Source organism: Glandiceps talaboti, chromosome 15 (assembly GCF_964340395.1).
Source record: "Glandiceps talaboti chromosome 15, keGlaTala1.1, whole genome shotgun sequence".
NCBI lineage: Eukaryota > Metazoa > Hemichordata > Enteropneusta > Spengelidae > Glandiceps > Glandiceps talaboti.
The window spans coordinates 5,802,833-5,819,221 of record NC_135563.1 but is presented as its reverse complement, the minus strand read 5'-3'; the positions used below and the strand labels follow the sequence as shown (position 1 = coordinate 5,819,221).

The following is a 16,389-nucleotide window of genomic DNA, read 5'->3' as shown; positions in this document are numbered from 1 at the left end:
ATTTAAGATAATAAAGAATTTCACAATTTTAATGGTATTTTAGTTGCCATCAATATTTAAAGTAAGTAATTGCAGTATTAACAAGCCTTCATTTGACAACCTAGTCCCCCAACTTGTATGTTTTATGGCAAAGTTATTGTGCAAATTTGAATGGTGTCTCTATATACATGACTTCACAATTTGCTATTTCACCTTGAATATGGAGAGCAAATTCAAAGGACAAGAAATAAAAAGAAGCTACCTTTGGGGTATAGACATTTAAATGGAGTCTTTGTTTGTTCAACTTCTTGAAAATTTAAACCCATCACTACACTACCTATGGATAAAATCAGTCACTAATTAACTGGTACAATGTCTTTTAATAAGTATTAAATTGAACATTTTTGAGAACTTACATGTATCTTTGTTTTGTTAGAGCAAAAACAAATGCCCAGTTGTAGCTAGTTGAATAACGGTAATTGAATGTTTATTCACTTGCCAACCCAATATTATTGCTCTCTTGCATCAGACACTTAGGCTTTTGGTTTTACTGAGGGCATGGTTATGGCTGCTAGGAGCAATTTGTCAATATGTCTCCTTCTGGTATTTCTTAGTGTCATGTAACTACTTCATATGTCGAATTTGCTATGTGTAAACTATGTTTACTGACATTTGTTCTTCTGCGAGCACCCATTACATACATTTGGCACAATACCATAGGGTTTTTCCGGAACCCACTATTGTACTTATGACAGTAGCCAAAAAGTATCCGTCTTACAATATAATATTCAACATTCAAAGAAAGAGAACCACCAAACAATGATGATAACAATGTTGTCTACGCTCCGTGTGTGATCATGCTCTTTTCGAACAGAGCACTCTGAAGTACTTTACCATTTGCTCTGGTGCATTATGTGTTCTTATTCGTTGCGTGAATTCACCAAACGCTCTCGAGTGGCCGGGGAAAACTATGGTGTTGTGTCAGCTGTATGTAACAGACACTCACAAAAGAACAAATGACAGTAAACGTTAACAGCTAAAAAGAAATCGTGCCATGTACACTATGTTGGATTTTAATCAGATTGACTCCTTACCAGCAATGACTGTAATGTTGTCATTTCTATCAGCTTCAGTTGAATATCGTGCCATGCTTTTCTCATCAACAAAGGGTTGGAAGAGATTTAAGTTCACTTTGGACATCACTGAGTTCCATTTACATGTCACTTGCGTCAGTGAGGCCACCATGTGTTGGACATCTGTGAGGTTTGGTAGAACAGCATCATGCAGCCAATCTTCTTGTCCTTCATTATCAGAAACTTTGAAACTAATAGGTAACTGTAAATAATCAATGTAAGAAACTTAATTCTGTGATATTTCATTATCAGGATGTCTTCCATAATTAAACAATCTACTGGCTTATTTAGTACAAACATATTAAAAAATAGTAACAATTTGAAAGTTGAAGTGAATTGACTTTCTCTCAGAGGTTAAACCCCAACACTTATTTTCAATGTGGGACATTATGTATATTTGTTTAGAATGTGATGTGTAAGGAGCATTTGATTAGGAACATCAGAATACTTTGGAAATATCATGTTGTAATACATAAACTCATGGTGTAGCCATTGGATTTTTTACATCCGTCTTTCCAATCACAGTTGAATGTAAAAAATCTAATCTGCATGGATTCCAGGATATACATATGGCATGGTTTTTTAAAGAAATTACATTGCATTACTCAACAGAATACTAACTCAACATACGTTTTACTACAACGTTTACTGGTTTAGAACAGTTTTCACTACTTTTATCTTGCTGTAAAAGTCCCAAGTATTTCATCCATACCTGTTGAAGTGACTCGTACAATGCAACTGTTGAGTTCCTGTTTAACAGTTCACTGAGTTGCAAAGATAGATTGAAACATATCTGTGTGGTTTTTCTAAGGCTGTCCAGAGTTGCTAGGGGTTCATTAGCCTGTCAAAAATATATAAGGTATAGAATTTTTAAACTGATCAAATGTTCAAAACCCAGGTACAACTTTCTCAGAAAGACATAAAATGTTATGGTATCTAACTTTCATTACACAAAGTACAAAGCCTACATTAATATCTTCTGATATCTGGACAAGAAATAACTTTAGAATATATGAAAATTAAAGTTATGTGCTGATAGTTTACACTTGATTTTATAGGCACCTGTTTTGACATCAGCCTGACAATTGTTGTCTCTTTCATTTTATCCATTATGTGAATAAGTCCTGGTAGTATTAGCAATAATTTCAGCAATGAAATTACCACATGTGCAATTATTGTTTTCAATTTTTTATACACGTATCAGAATTCTGACATCAGTGAAGCACAAAAATTAAAGAGGGCTCCATTGCTAGGAAATCAAGAGTTTTTTCATAAGCTTCAGGTTCTGGACAGTCAATTTATGATTTTATATTGTGTACATTACATAGTACATTGTATATGTAATATGATAACATATATATTCACTGTTTTATTTGAAGGTAATAACGCTTATGAAATTTCCTTTCTACAAATTAGAAAATTGATAATTTCTTATTTCATAAATGAGTACAACACTGACTGCAAACATTTATAGTCAGTTTTATTGTATCCTTTGGATCTGGCCTTAAACTGTATTTACAAATTCATAGTTTTGTGGTTATTAGTATTTATTTATTTCAATTCTTTCGAGAATTTCTTCCTTTGTATTATAGAAAAACTAAATTTAATATAAGTAATTGGATTATTAATGAATGCATTTATTTTATAAATCTATAAACAGTTCTTTACCTTAGCAATGACTTCATTGACATCGGTTGTATTGGGTGCATACAATATTTGTGGTTGTCCATTCAGAAATAGAAAAGCCATGAATTGAAATTTTACTATTTGTGTGTCTGTAAAACCAAGTTTATGAATCCAGTCAGGTTCATTGAAAACTGTTTCATTTACAGTATTATTAATACCACATAGTGCAGATTGTACAGAATTCCATAGTTTTACAAGGAGTATTATTGGTTTCTTAGACACTTTAATGTTGGTGTCAGCATCCACAATTATAAATCCATCCTGTTCAGTATCCGAGTCACTGTCTTCGTTATCTGTATCATTTGGATTATAGGGATTACAGGCATCATTTTCAGGGAGAAAAGACTCCAGTTGTTGAAATATATGGAGAAAGTGATGTACTTCAAGTTCACCCTTGTCCTGTAGAGGGAAACAATAAGACAAAAAGGTTTTACTATTGCAGATGGTGACAGCCAAAGACAAGCCAATTATTCAAGGTGATGTCCCTATAGTCAAAATAGAACTTCAAATAATGGGTGAATTTTGGTTGAAAACAGGCTGTGATAGCTGTTTCTTGGCGGAAATAGCAGAATTGTCCTGAATGGCTAGAAAATTGATACAGAATGTGGTTGATAAAATGGCTCAAAGTTGGCTGCTCACTTGGAAAGTGACTGTAAGGTTGCTGCTTCATAGCTACAGACATGTATTTGATGGAAACTCACAGCCTGGTTGAAAAAAGGCTGTAAAAAAGTTGAAAATTGGCATTTGGTATGTTTTCCACTATTGTCTATTTCAGGATTCGGTTGTTGTTTTGAATTGTAAACAAAAATGAAAGGCTATCCAAAGTTACGTTGGTAGTTAAAATTAATTTGCAGTTGTCATATGAAGTTGTCATGAAAACTATTATACTAGATTATACTACAAAAGTGACATATACAAATGCCAAACTTCAGAAATCAATGTGTATGTGTGAAACATGTAATATTCAGCAAAATGCAATCAATCTGCATATATCTATGATATTTATATTAATGTACTGATTATGTATATAAGATGTTTATACTATATTAACATTTGAATGTGTATAATGCACTTTTTCATCCTAGCTAAATTACCTCCTATTGTTACTCACCTTCATGAATAATGATTTTGGTATATTTCCAAACATTGTGAGAATCTCTGGGTCTGACTGTAGATCGTTAAACATTTCGCTGAAATCTGTAATTAATCAGAAGTTGATGATAAGTTAAAACCACATAATTCTGTATCAAGATGGAGCTTAATACCATAGATGGACATTTGGATATATACCAGTATACTAAAGGATGGATAGATATGAGTCTTTCCAATAGCACCATTGACCACCCCAAACCCCTTCCCGGCTGTGCCCATTGGTGGCAAATAATGCTATAAAGAGCCAGACCAAATATGCTTAAGTCAATGTTAGCAAGTCAATCTAAATCATGCCCTTGAGGAACTAAAATATCTAAGTAGTAAATTTATGAAAAACATGATTTCAAAAGAGTAGCTCCCTTGTATGAGTTCATCTATAAATATAAACTTAAAATGACAAACATATATGTATACATGTAGTTTTGAAAAAAAAAAAGAATATTGCCTTATACATGTATTTTGATGTTTCCATACTAATCATACTGTGCTACATACATAGCTATTCTAGACTGAAATTCATGATCATTTTTAAAAAAGTTGACCAATTGACACTTTGATGATTATGCTAAACCTAATGACTTATGAAAATGACTGATATATAAGATATATCTTAGTCATGTTCTACAAAAGACCATACCCTGGAGTTAAAATACTCCAAGAACTGTTATGGTTCTACTGTGTCATCTATAAATATCAATGAAATGTGCACATTATGGCAATGATGTAAAGATCTCATTTGAATGTCTCATTTGCATATCACTAAGTAACTCATTTAGCAGTTGGTATGATGTGTAATCACTAATGATCAGTTAAGTCTCTGATGTGCATATCTATTACAGATGGCAATGAGCAGGATACCGAGTAATTTGCAATTTCACAGCTCATGGCCATTGGAACTCAAGAATTCAGATGATTACATAACCAACTTTCATAAATCTGATTTATTCATGAAGGATGAGGGTACCATGGTAACCAGTCAAACCTGGTTTGGGTGGGGGGGGGGGGTCTCATTGGTGATATATTGCTCACCATAATCATATGAGAATATTGTATTTTTTGCTCAAGAATTGACAAATCTGAACACACTCCATTGTAGCAATGTAATGATGTGGTTTTAAGTCCCTAAGTACATGCTTCCACACAAGTGACATTTTTCTATTTTTCTTAATGTTTAATACTAGTTTGTTTTGATTGCCAATAATAAAGAGAAAAGAGAATCCAACTGTATATATGTAAACAATTGTGGACCAAATGACATGTATTTGTTGTACAGTGTTTGTGGTTATATATAACTGTACACTTGCAGGGTTACATATTGCCATTCAGTAAAACGTTATTGGGATTATACAGCAACAAAAATACATGACAGAGTATATTCCCCTTAATTGTTCTGTAGTACCCATGCACAAGATTTAATAGTACCTATGCACAAGATTTAAAATTGGCCATATGCAAGAATTAGCTTGATTTTGATAATTGACTCTGAAGGTCAAGGTCATAGTTTTATAGCATGAGTGCGCTTGAGTGAATACTCTGAAACTGATTCATATAATCATACAAAATATGAATATAATTTCATTAAATTTGGTAATAATATGGTGGATGTCTACATATGGAACATGTAACTTCACACAAATCCATAAAAGAAATATATTACCTTCTGTGCTTCCAGACTTTTTGTCATCATCGGTCACACCTTTCACAAACACCAGCAATGTTTCCATCATCTGTGTGTATTCAGGGAACTTGTCATATACTGCTGTCACAAATTCCAGCAATTCAGGAACTCTACAATCAAATATATTACAACCCTATTGTATACATTTGTGGAACCATAATCTGTAGCATGATAACTTTTATCAATGTCGAATGCACTTTGGGGACAAAGTTAAATGAAAAACAAACTTATTCAAATATCTCTAAAGTTTGCCATCCACAAGCTTGTTCCTGGTCCTCTTGTGATATAGGTTTGGTGTTACACTCATGCAACATGACATTTATTACACACCCTCAGACAGCTTCTAATGCAAAAGAAATAATTATGTGTACATAGGTGGGGATGTAGAAGTAATCAAGTTTAATTGTTGAGTTCAGTTAGAAAATAAACAATTGCAGCCCTCAAAATCATCCAATCCATGTGTAATGTTTTCATTAGAAGCCTGTTTTTACTGCACTGTGAAAGAATAGCAATGTCTATCAGTGTTCAATGCCATTGGGCAAAGGATCCTGCTGTGTTTATTGTGTCTCTGTTATTGTTAGTCTAGAGTTGAAATATGTCTAGCTCTGTGTCAACAATGTAAAGAGTAAAACCCCAAGCTTACATCATTTTATATATATATATATATATATATATATATATATATATATATATATATATATATATATATATATATATATATATATATATATATATATATATATATATATATATATATATATATATATATAATCATCATCAAGCATATATGTATAAAACCCCAAGCCTACAATAGAGACTGTTCGATGACCATATTAATATATATATATATATATAATATATATAATCATTTTAGCATTTGTTAAATATTTGTATGGTGACCGCTGACATAATTTTTTCTTGGTTTTAACCAAGAACAGGTTGAAGTTTTCTTGAACTAAGTAACAGCAAAAAAGTTAAAAATGTTATTACTGAGAGTACACTAAGTGGATATCTAGTTTAATATAACAAAACATGTTTATTAATTCAACAAAACTTACATTTCATTTTGAGTACAATAATTACAAAATTAGAGCTTAATATATACCCTGTCTTTCCCAAAAAGTTTGTTTGTAATAATGTAACTGTTTAAACATTGCAACATTCATGTGTTTCATTTTTTCAGAAAGGGCATTACGGTACTATAAATTCAGTATGTTACAAAAAAAAGCAGTAAACAAAAGAACTGCAAAGTTTGGCATTGAAGTTTATTGACATATTATTCACTGAGGTCTTTCCTTTATCTACATATTGACACATTCATTGTCATAGTGACCTTGCTGTTCACACACCATGGTACCATCAAGTGTTATAGACAATGTCCAGTTATATAACACAGACTGTGTACACATCATTAAACAGGGCATGCAGGCACAGTATGGCCCTATGAAAGGACAGGTATATCAGTGCTCAGTCAACCTTCTGCTGTGTTGTTTATGGGAGACAGACACAAGAATTAATAATGTAGTAAGCATATATATGTTCATTTAATTAAATTTTTGTACAATTTTAAGTCATTTGAAATTTCCCGCTTAGCTTCAAAACTAGTTCAAAATTCAAGTGGTTTTAGCAATCTGTTACTAATTAATTAATTAATCAATCAATCAATTTGTATATTTATCCTAATTCTTCATACCACCATCATAAATTATTACTCTACTAGTCTATACTAGATATTTATGTAATTAATTGATATTTGAATCCTTTTCTGCCTTCCAGATTCATTTCATCAAGAGAGGCTATTTTTTTTTTTTACATAATGTCATCATGGTACCCGCATGTGCCTTGGAAATAAACTGTTTGCTGTTATGATCAATCGGAGGTCACTGTACAATTTTTCTTGGATATGATTTCTTTGTTAAAAGTAAAAGCAGTAAATAAGATAAAAATGAGTTTTAGATAACATACAAAACATAAAACACTGCATTAGTTGTGAACCATACTTTTTTTGTTTATTTCATATAACTTTGACCCCTTTAAATGCTGATAGTGATACTCTATTTTTAGGGTGAAATTACATAAGGTTACAAGAAAGTGTCATTATAGGGTTACAGGAATAGTAGTATATTTCTGCCTTTTTATTGATTACTGCTATCAACTTACAGGAAAAGTCCAGTCAGATTTATTTCTGCCTTTAGTACACTTGTATTGATTACTGCTATCAACTTACAGGAAAAGTCCAGTCAGATTTATTTCTGCCATTAGTACACTTGTATTGATTACTGCTATCAACTTACAGGAAAAGTTCAGTCAGACTTATTTCTACCTTTAGTCATAGACGTGGGTGGAGGGTCTATGCTTTAGTACACTTGTATTGATTACTGCTATCAACTTAAAGTAAAAGTCCAGTCAAATTTATTTCTGCCTTTAGTACACTCTTAGGATTTTAGGTGATAAAATAGCTCCTCTTGTAACTAACTCAACTTTGCAATCTTTTAAGACAACCCTGGATTTCCTGCAAGGGTTTTTGAAAAACCTCTAGTGATGATATCATTTTGCTCTATCGCACACTTTGTCTTGACAAATACTAAGAATGTATGTTGATAGATAGTAGCAATCAACACAAGATAGAAATAAATCTGACTGGATTTCCCTTTAATTCATCCAGTCCGTCACTTGCAAGTTTTCATTCTACCAGGGACAAGAATATCAAATTTGGTGTGTCAATGACAAAATTGAAATTGATCAACCTGGTCATGGAAAACATATTCACATAGACTACTATAGGGTTAACAAACCTGGTATTTCGATAGTCAGGGAAACCATATGGATCGCTGCTAACTTCTGGACAAAAGAATTGTAACATTGGGATCAACCCGGCTGATGGCAGTGGCACAGCTTGGTTATATTCTGCTCCGGAGTTAAAATAAAAATAACATAATTTGATATCGCTATAGTGATAGAAATACACAGAAGTGACTAATTTTCCATATTTTTTAATGTAAATTGTAATTATTCACATATGTTTTTATTCCATGTCAATCCATGTTAATATCTCTTCCATTTATTGAGTATAAACATACCAATGTCTAATAGAACTTTAAATGCAAATTTGACATTAACAACTTCCAAAAAGAGTACTCTTTTCCAATATGCAAACACTGGTGATTGGTATTTTTTGAATATTCATAAATACGTAATAATGTCATTATTTTGTATATCACCGTCCTTGAATAGAATATCAGCTAATTGAATATCGTATTAGGTCACAAATCACTGTGAATATACTACTCTGCCGGCAATTAAGGTCAACATTTACTAAAAGACACAAATCTAAAACTATTGTTGCTCAATGTGGTAGATTACATAAGCCGGGTAATAGCGGTGCCTCTGTTGTGCAGATGTTTTATTGTTGTGCAGATCGCCCTATGGTCAAGATAGTGTAAACATTGAAAGTCCAAAAAATATTATAGACTGGTAAGGTCACGGATATGTGAACGCCACCCTGCTGTATATTCGTTAGTGGTCTGAGACTATACAGATAAACTCAACGTCAACTCAACAGTTTCGATTTGGTATGAAGCTATCGATTTTCTCAGTACTAAGTTATTATGGAGTGACCTTATAACAATAGCGGGAACGACAACAATTGCCTCATCACACACAGTTTAGTGTACGGTATTTAAACAAATGCATCTAAACACAAAGACAAACACTCTCGTGGCTTTAGCTATTTTATGGATTTTGAGAACAGCCTGGGGTATCCAACGTAAATTTAGTGACCCAAATTGTAAATATTGAAGTTATGTATAATTTGTACGCTCACTTGAGCAGACAACAATGTGTCTGGAGATGAAGGTTATTGCATATAAAAAGCCCCTATTGTCCTGAATCACCATTCTAGAGAGTGGACAATGGTAATTCATTTCATTGGGGATATTTTGTTCAAAATCTAAAATTTATTCAAAAGACTTCTTTCACTTTCGGACAATATAAACGTTCAACCCAGACATGTTTACCTGAAGGTACGTTGAAGCTAGGATGAGTACTGCGAACACCGGCAAGTACTAAGAATAACATGACGGGAACGAACACTTCACATGCTGTGGCCACCTGTTATTAAAGATACAATATTTGAAAATAATATTTTCACTAATATGTGGCTATCTGTTTACAATTAATTTTGGCTAGATCTGTAAAGCCGAACTTTTAGTTGAGTGTGTCATGAATGAACAAAAGGTCAGAATATATAAATTTTCAATGTAGCACTATATATCAGTCTATAAAAGTTCATTGTATACTTTTTAACACAAGCTTATAAATAAAACTAAAACTACTCACCGGACTTCGTTTCTTGTGTATGAAATTTTTCCAAAGTAGAAGCTTGAGTTGACGCCAACGACTTGTCGTTTTGCTGCCATACACTGGCTCATGATCATCGTCATCGAAAGTAGTATTACATCCCGCTCTCTCCACCATGTTTACATCTATATCAGCTGACAAATGAATATGCTGGTGCAAGCTAGGACGAATACATGGCTGGGTCGCCTATAATACTGTGTTGCTAGAAAGCTGTGAAATACTGTTCCTGTCGGGGTTCCTTTATATGGAAACCAAGGCACTTGTCTTCAAATGATTGTAGCTGAAATTATCAAACCCCAAGTAATGTGGTTTGGCTGTTCGCAGGCGATCAAACATGAGGACAAAGATGCAACGCTCTGCTTATCACACTACGCGGACCGGCTCGATCGATGGAGGTGACCTTACCTTGAACGTGCTCTCTCGCTGAGTCTATTTGCATAACTGCTTGGTCATGGTTGTCATGACGACAGGAGTGCAGACATCGTTCAAGGTCAATAATTTATCAATCCAATATCAAAAGACAGAGAGATCCAGAGCAAAGAGTAATTAAAATGTAACTAAACATACAAATGTATGTTAATAAACACTTGTTAATCCATCCCCTACATAAACATTAGCTAACTTTGTACGGTGCAAATGAATGAAGTGTATACAAGACTTACATAATTATTTACATTTACGCTGTTTACAGTCAGATCCAGAGAAATGCCGTGTTGTGCTCTTCAAACAGTAAATACTGATGACGCCACACAGTAAAACACATTTCAAATTTGGCGCGGTTACTGGTCCACAGATAACCAGACTGTATAGACAAGGACAGTCTTATAAAATCAGCAATACATTTGAAGATCATTTGAAATATTGATTCCATAAGTTTTACTCTTGACCTGCGTACTTTCTGAAGTTTCACTCTCAGCAGGGCCAGATAGACGGGTCCAACGACCCATTAGCCTATGGGTTAATTTCCCCCCATCCATGATTTCGTCAATGTTTCTGATGTTTTGTGATTATTATGTATGCGACCGCAAAATAAAACGTCAGTAAAATTGCTGCCAGACTACATGTACAGGTGTACAGTTTGTTTTACACCCATCGACAGTGCATTGTGCACTAACTGCATAAGAAATGATGACGAGGAATGTCATAGGGCCCAAAGTATTAAAATAAAAATAATATGAATAAAGTACGTGTCTTATTAGTATAGGGGTAGAAACAGACCCTTTAAGAGATATTTTCCAAGGTACAGATAAGTTCATTAGGCTCGACTGGTAATACAAGGAATCTCGCAACGAATGACAAAATGCATTGAACTAATACTCATCAGAAATAGAATTTCCAGCGATTGGTCATAGACACTTTGTAACGTGTACGTTTGTTTGTTTGTTTGTTTGTTTGTTTCCGAAGAAATACAGGAGAATTACACTATACATCTAGGATTTTCCTAGTCGAGAAATTCATGGAAATACACTAAATAGCCGTGGTTGTTTCAGATTTCGGTAATCGTGTATCATCTACCATTAGTGTAGAACTGAAATAAAATAATAATATACGAGAAATAAAACGGAATTTATATAATACATTAAGGTGCATTTACATCTTTGATTTACCTGTAAGGTCAAGGAATCCATTAGACTAAGTCTGGATGCCAACGTGGTCTACCTAATGGTAACGATACTGTATGATAGGCACTAGACTAGGAATCCATCTATACTCTATGTCATGGCTTTACGTGTTTGCAACAACACATTGAATCTGAATGTATTTCTCAAGCAAGAAAATCCTAATGATTTTGTTTTTTTCTTGTATAAACTGTACTGCTGCTAATTGGAGATGTTAACAGATTATAATAGATGGTCAGATCGGAAACAATCCTCGGTTATCAACTGCCTCTCAAGGCCGATCTCCACTGGTGATACTGCCACTATAATTCTGACGGTTGGGTTGGAATTTGGACTGTGCCGTAAAAGAGGCTGTGGTTTACGACGATGGGATTGTCCTGCACAGTCCTTGTGATATGGGGACGGTGCAGTAGCCTGCTGGTCATCAGCTATTTGCACCTTTGTCTGCCACGGTCTACCCTTTATATTTATGATGAAATTCTGCGTTTTACAGTTATTGGGGTCAAGTTTAAAATCCCCAAGGATAAAGCTGTTTATATATTTCTATATCATAGCCCTCATTAACATAACAGGTTGATTTGTAAACCGAAACAAACATTGCTGAGATATTGGGTATAATGCCATGTTGCCCTTGACAACCGAACACTGTGACCCGGGTTGAATGGGAGTGCGAGACTCGGTGTGTATGTGAAAATAAGATACAATATTAATGCTAGTTGTATTTCCTTTACCTAGGCTTTATCATTTTCCCCACAGCTGAAGTTATATATGATTGAGAATAGCAGTTTTAATGGTTCATGTCCCAGAATGGCTTGATGTGCTCATCAAAAGAGATGGGTATATATACCGGGTACATCATTAGTGCAATCACCACACGAGAATATTAATGTATCGATGGGTGAGGGACGTTTCCCGGGGGACGTGTCAGACAGGAGGCACACTTTCGTTTGTTTCAAGGTTTGTAGTAACGAATGCAGGGCTACATATTTTCGATCAGATGATTAGACGTGATTTTAAATGATTGAAGATTATCATTCAAGGCCCATCATTATACACATATTTTCTGTTGACAACATGCTGGCAATGATCTCTTCCAACCCCCCAACCCACAGGCATTTGTTTCCCGAGTTATGGCTCAGAATATTTCTATCAGAATACAATAAAATGACGATAATATCGTTAATATTGATGTATTAAACCAACACTATATGAAAGGGGTAAAATTACACTTGTTTCTGTGATCGCGCAATTTCACTCAATGCGAAATTGAGTGAAATTGCGCGATCACAGAAACAAGTGTAATTTTACCCCTTTCATATAGTGTTGGTTTAATACGTCAATATTAACGATATTATCGTCATTTTATTGTATTCTGATAGAAATATTCTGAGCCATAACTCGGGAAACAAATGTCAGTGCCCCAACCCACCACCACCACCACACACACACACACACCCATTCCAAACCATGTACCACCAAAGTCACATGCACTACTATGAAACGCATTGTTCTCAAAACATTCAAGAATCAACAAGAATCTGCCTTCAACAACAGACAAGTCACGTGGAGGTCGTTCATTATTCTCGTATGTCGCCCCCAAACTATGGCCACTTGACATTTGCCAAGCCTCCAGCCTGTCTTGTTTCAAAACAAAACTGAAGACTTATTTGTTCACCAAAGCATATGGTGTGCTTTGAACAGAACATTGGTCTGGAAATCGGCTCTATAGAAATTTGATTGATTGATTGAAATGACATACATATTTTAAATTCTGCCATAATGTCAACTAAATCACTATATTTATCAATAACAAATTCATTTATCAAAGTCATACAGAAATCAAGCAAACGATGAATGCCATGCATTCCAAACATAATATTCATAGCTAAATCTAAACATTGAAGCATTTCAGCAGGTGTAGGTCTACTCTGAGTATATTAATAAAACAAAGGTTGACACAGCTTATCTTTACAAGTTGTTTATTTCCTTTTCTTACAAAACAAATCTATTTCTATTAGGAAGCCAGGGCAGCAGATATTGTCACATTTTGTTCATGAAAACACAAAATGATAAGAGATATTTCATTCTATATATATTACAATATTAGGATTAATGTATGGTGAAAACTTCCATTAGTGGGGTTTTTAACATTAAGACAAGAACATTGCTGTTTCATCCTCTGCCAGAGGTTCAATCTGATAAAAATCTGATATGGGAATATGGCTTCATTGCTTTATTTACCACTTTTTCCTTCATATACTCTCATTTGCTTTCCATAATTGTCTGGCACTGACTCCCGGAACAACAACAAAAAAAGAATCGAAAACAAACAACAATATATGAAGGAAATAGAGATAAATAAGGCAATCTAGCTATATTTCTCCCATCAGATTGCCAACAGCTCAGAGAGAGAGAGAGAGAGAGAGAGAGAGAGAGAGAGAGAGAGAGAGAGAGAGAGAGAGAGAGAGAGAGAGAGTATGTCTGTATGTATGTATGTATGTATGTATGTATGTATGTATGTATGTATGAGGTATGAATGTAAGTACAATGTATACATGTATGTATGTATGTATGTATGTATGTATGTATGTATGTATGTATGCATATACATACATACATACATGTGTACATGTGTGTGTGTGTGTGTGTGTGTCAGCATTGATGCTAACAATTTCTGCCATGTCAATGTTATCACAACCCTTACATATGTGAACACATACATCTAGCTGTGTGATATCATATACAATATTAAGTTATACAGGATGCATAGTCCACAGCAGTTAAATATTGAATAACATAATTGAGGTAGAAGAGCTGGTGTAAAGTTACAGGACCAAAAAACACAAATAGCACCAATGGTGTTTCTGCACAACTTATGATACATTATTTTTATTGAGATCATTAGCTCCTGCAGAGATCCATATGTTTTAGTTAGTTGTGTGTGTGTGTGTGTGTGTGTGTGTGTGTGTGTGTGTGTGTGTGCGAGTTATTATCTGAAGGACCATCTGATAGGTTCAATGGTTGTATACATATTCTACATGGGTATCTCTAGAACTATTAAAGTTTAGATTCTAGGGAAAGGTCACTCTAAATTCTATGACAGATGGTAATCAAAATCAACTTGAAAATTATACAAGACGACAGATTATTGTGTAAAGGCAGTGCCATTATGAAACGCAGTGTGATTATCATTTACACTGTTTGATACAAGCACACAGAAACCAACAAGAAACTGGACATGCTATACTTTAAGATAGCAAGAATGAGTACAGTTTCTTGCTACAGTTTGTCTAAGTGAAATGAACTACACATCATACAGACATCAAATGAACACCGCAAAGGAAATTTTAAAAAACATTGGTGCCCGAATGTCTAAATGGAATTGCAATACATTTAAATGGTTTATTTCATTTAGACAAAATTTAGCAAAACATGCAATCTTGCTGTTGAAATGAGGCATATGCAGTTTCTTATTGGTTTCTGGGTGGTTGCATCAAACTGAAAAGCCTGCACAGTATTCTGAAATTTAGTATAGAAGATGGTAAGACACCACACAGATAGAAGTTCCACGACATACTGTAAACTGTATATCTTCTCCAATAATGTTAGTTGATAAAACCAAATATTGTATTTCACATTGAGGTATACTATCACATATAATGATAGCAATGTGTTGTTGATAGGAAATATCACTCTACCAAATGTCTTCTCTCTGAAAAGCATCGCAATGCTGCCCTCATGCTATTCAAAAACTTGTTATTTGCTCAAGTAAAACATGATCCATAATTGCCAAGATCATATTCTTTTTGATCCTGTGATTTTAGTAATACATATTATGACATAAGGTAGAATGCATCTTGGGAACAAATTTCCCTGAAACTCAAAAGTTCTTAAAAACTCTCCAAATTTTGCCGTATGAAAGCTTGTTCCTGGTTCTTTAGAAATAATAAAAGAAATTTGGGGGTTCCCACCATCTTGTTTTCAGGAAATCATAAATACTTTATTCTTCAATATTGTCAACTCAGTATTTGGCAGCCATATTGGATTCTAAAATGACTAAATTTTGATATGATTTTTGTCCACTATTACCGGTATAAAAATTTGTATGGTAACCCCAGATTTCTTTTATTGATTTTAACTGAGAATAGGTAGGAGTTTTCTTGAACAAAGTCAAAGTAACAGCAATTTTAAAGAGATTATTTCCAAGGTGCATTCTATGTTAAGAAACGAACGCAATGTTGGTTTCCATGGCTACATGTAAATCATCCAGATTAAACTCAATACATTTCCACGCATAAATTATCGACATGATACCCTGTAAAATTGTGCCCTTCGAAGCCTGACAAGCACATGTACTCTTCTTTGTAGCTGTTCACATATTACACAACATCAAAGAAACTATGTGCGCAACTTTCTACATAAAATAAAAACTTGCTTTCTTTTATGTGCAGCTAAAATCCATTCTGTTTTATAAAAGTTGATGAAACTATTTAAGTAACGCTGCTTCAATCAAAACAATAGAGCCATCATTGAGAATTCAGGTTCCCTTTATCAGTTAGCTTTAAAAATCATTTAGATTTGTACAGTAATTATGGCAATTCTATAAAACACACTTTTATCCTTTTCACAAGAAATAATATAAAACATCTTTAGTATGGATATTATTAGAATTCCCTGTACATTTACTTTCCAAACGATAGGACTATCATTGAGAATTTGGGTACAGCTACCAGTTAGTTTTAAAAAACATTCAAATTTTGTTCAGTAAAAATGGCAGTTGTAT

General features: G+C 33.9%; 1 protein-coding gene across 1 annotated transcript in view; it reads right to left on the bottom strand.

The window, feature by feature from the left end:
* Window positions 1-10,104, bottom strand: part of LOC144446870 (ATP-binding cassette sub-family A member 2-like) — a 33,678-nt gene extending 23,574 nt beyond the window's left edge. Inside the window, exons 1-8 of the mRNA XM_078136715.1 lie at window positions 9,967-10,104; window positions 9,645-9,738; window positions 8,424-8,535; window positions 5,608-5,738; window positions 3,910-3,995; window positions 2,781-3,197; window positions 1,825-1,953; window positions 1,074-1,314 (exon numbers count right to left, since the gene is read on the bottom strand). Coding sequence (XP_077992841.1) covers window positions 1,074-1,314; window positions 1,825-1,953; window positions 2,781-3,197; window positions 3,910-3,995; window positions 5,608-5,738; window positions 8,424-8,535; window positions 9,645-9,738; window positions 9,967-10,104 — 1,348 coding nt within the window. The remainder of the gene's footprint in view (window positions 1-1,073; window positions 1,315-1,824; window positions 1,954-2,780; window positions 3,198-3,909; window positions 3,996-5,607; window positions 5,739-8,423; window positions 8,536-9,644; window positions 9,739-9,966) is intronic.
* Between the last annotated feature and the right edge of the window lie 6,285 nt (window positions 10,105-16,389).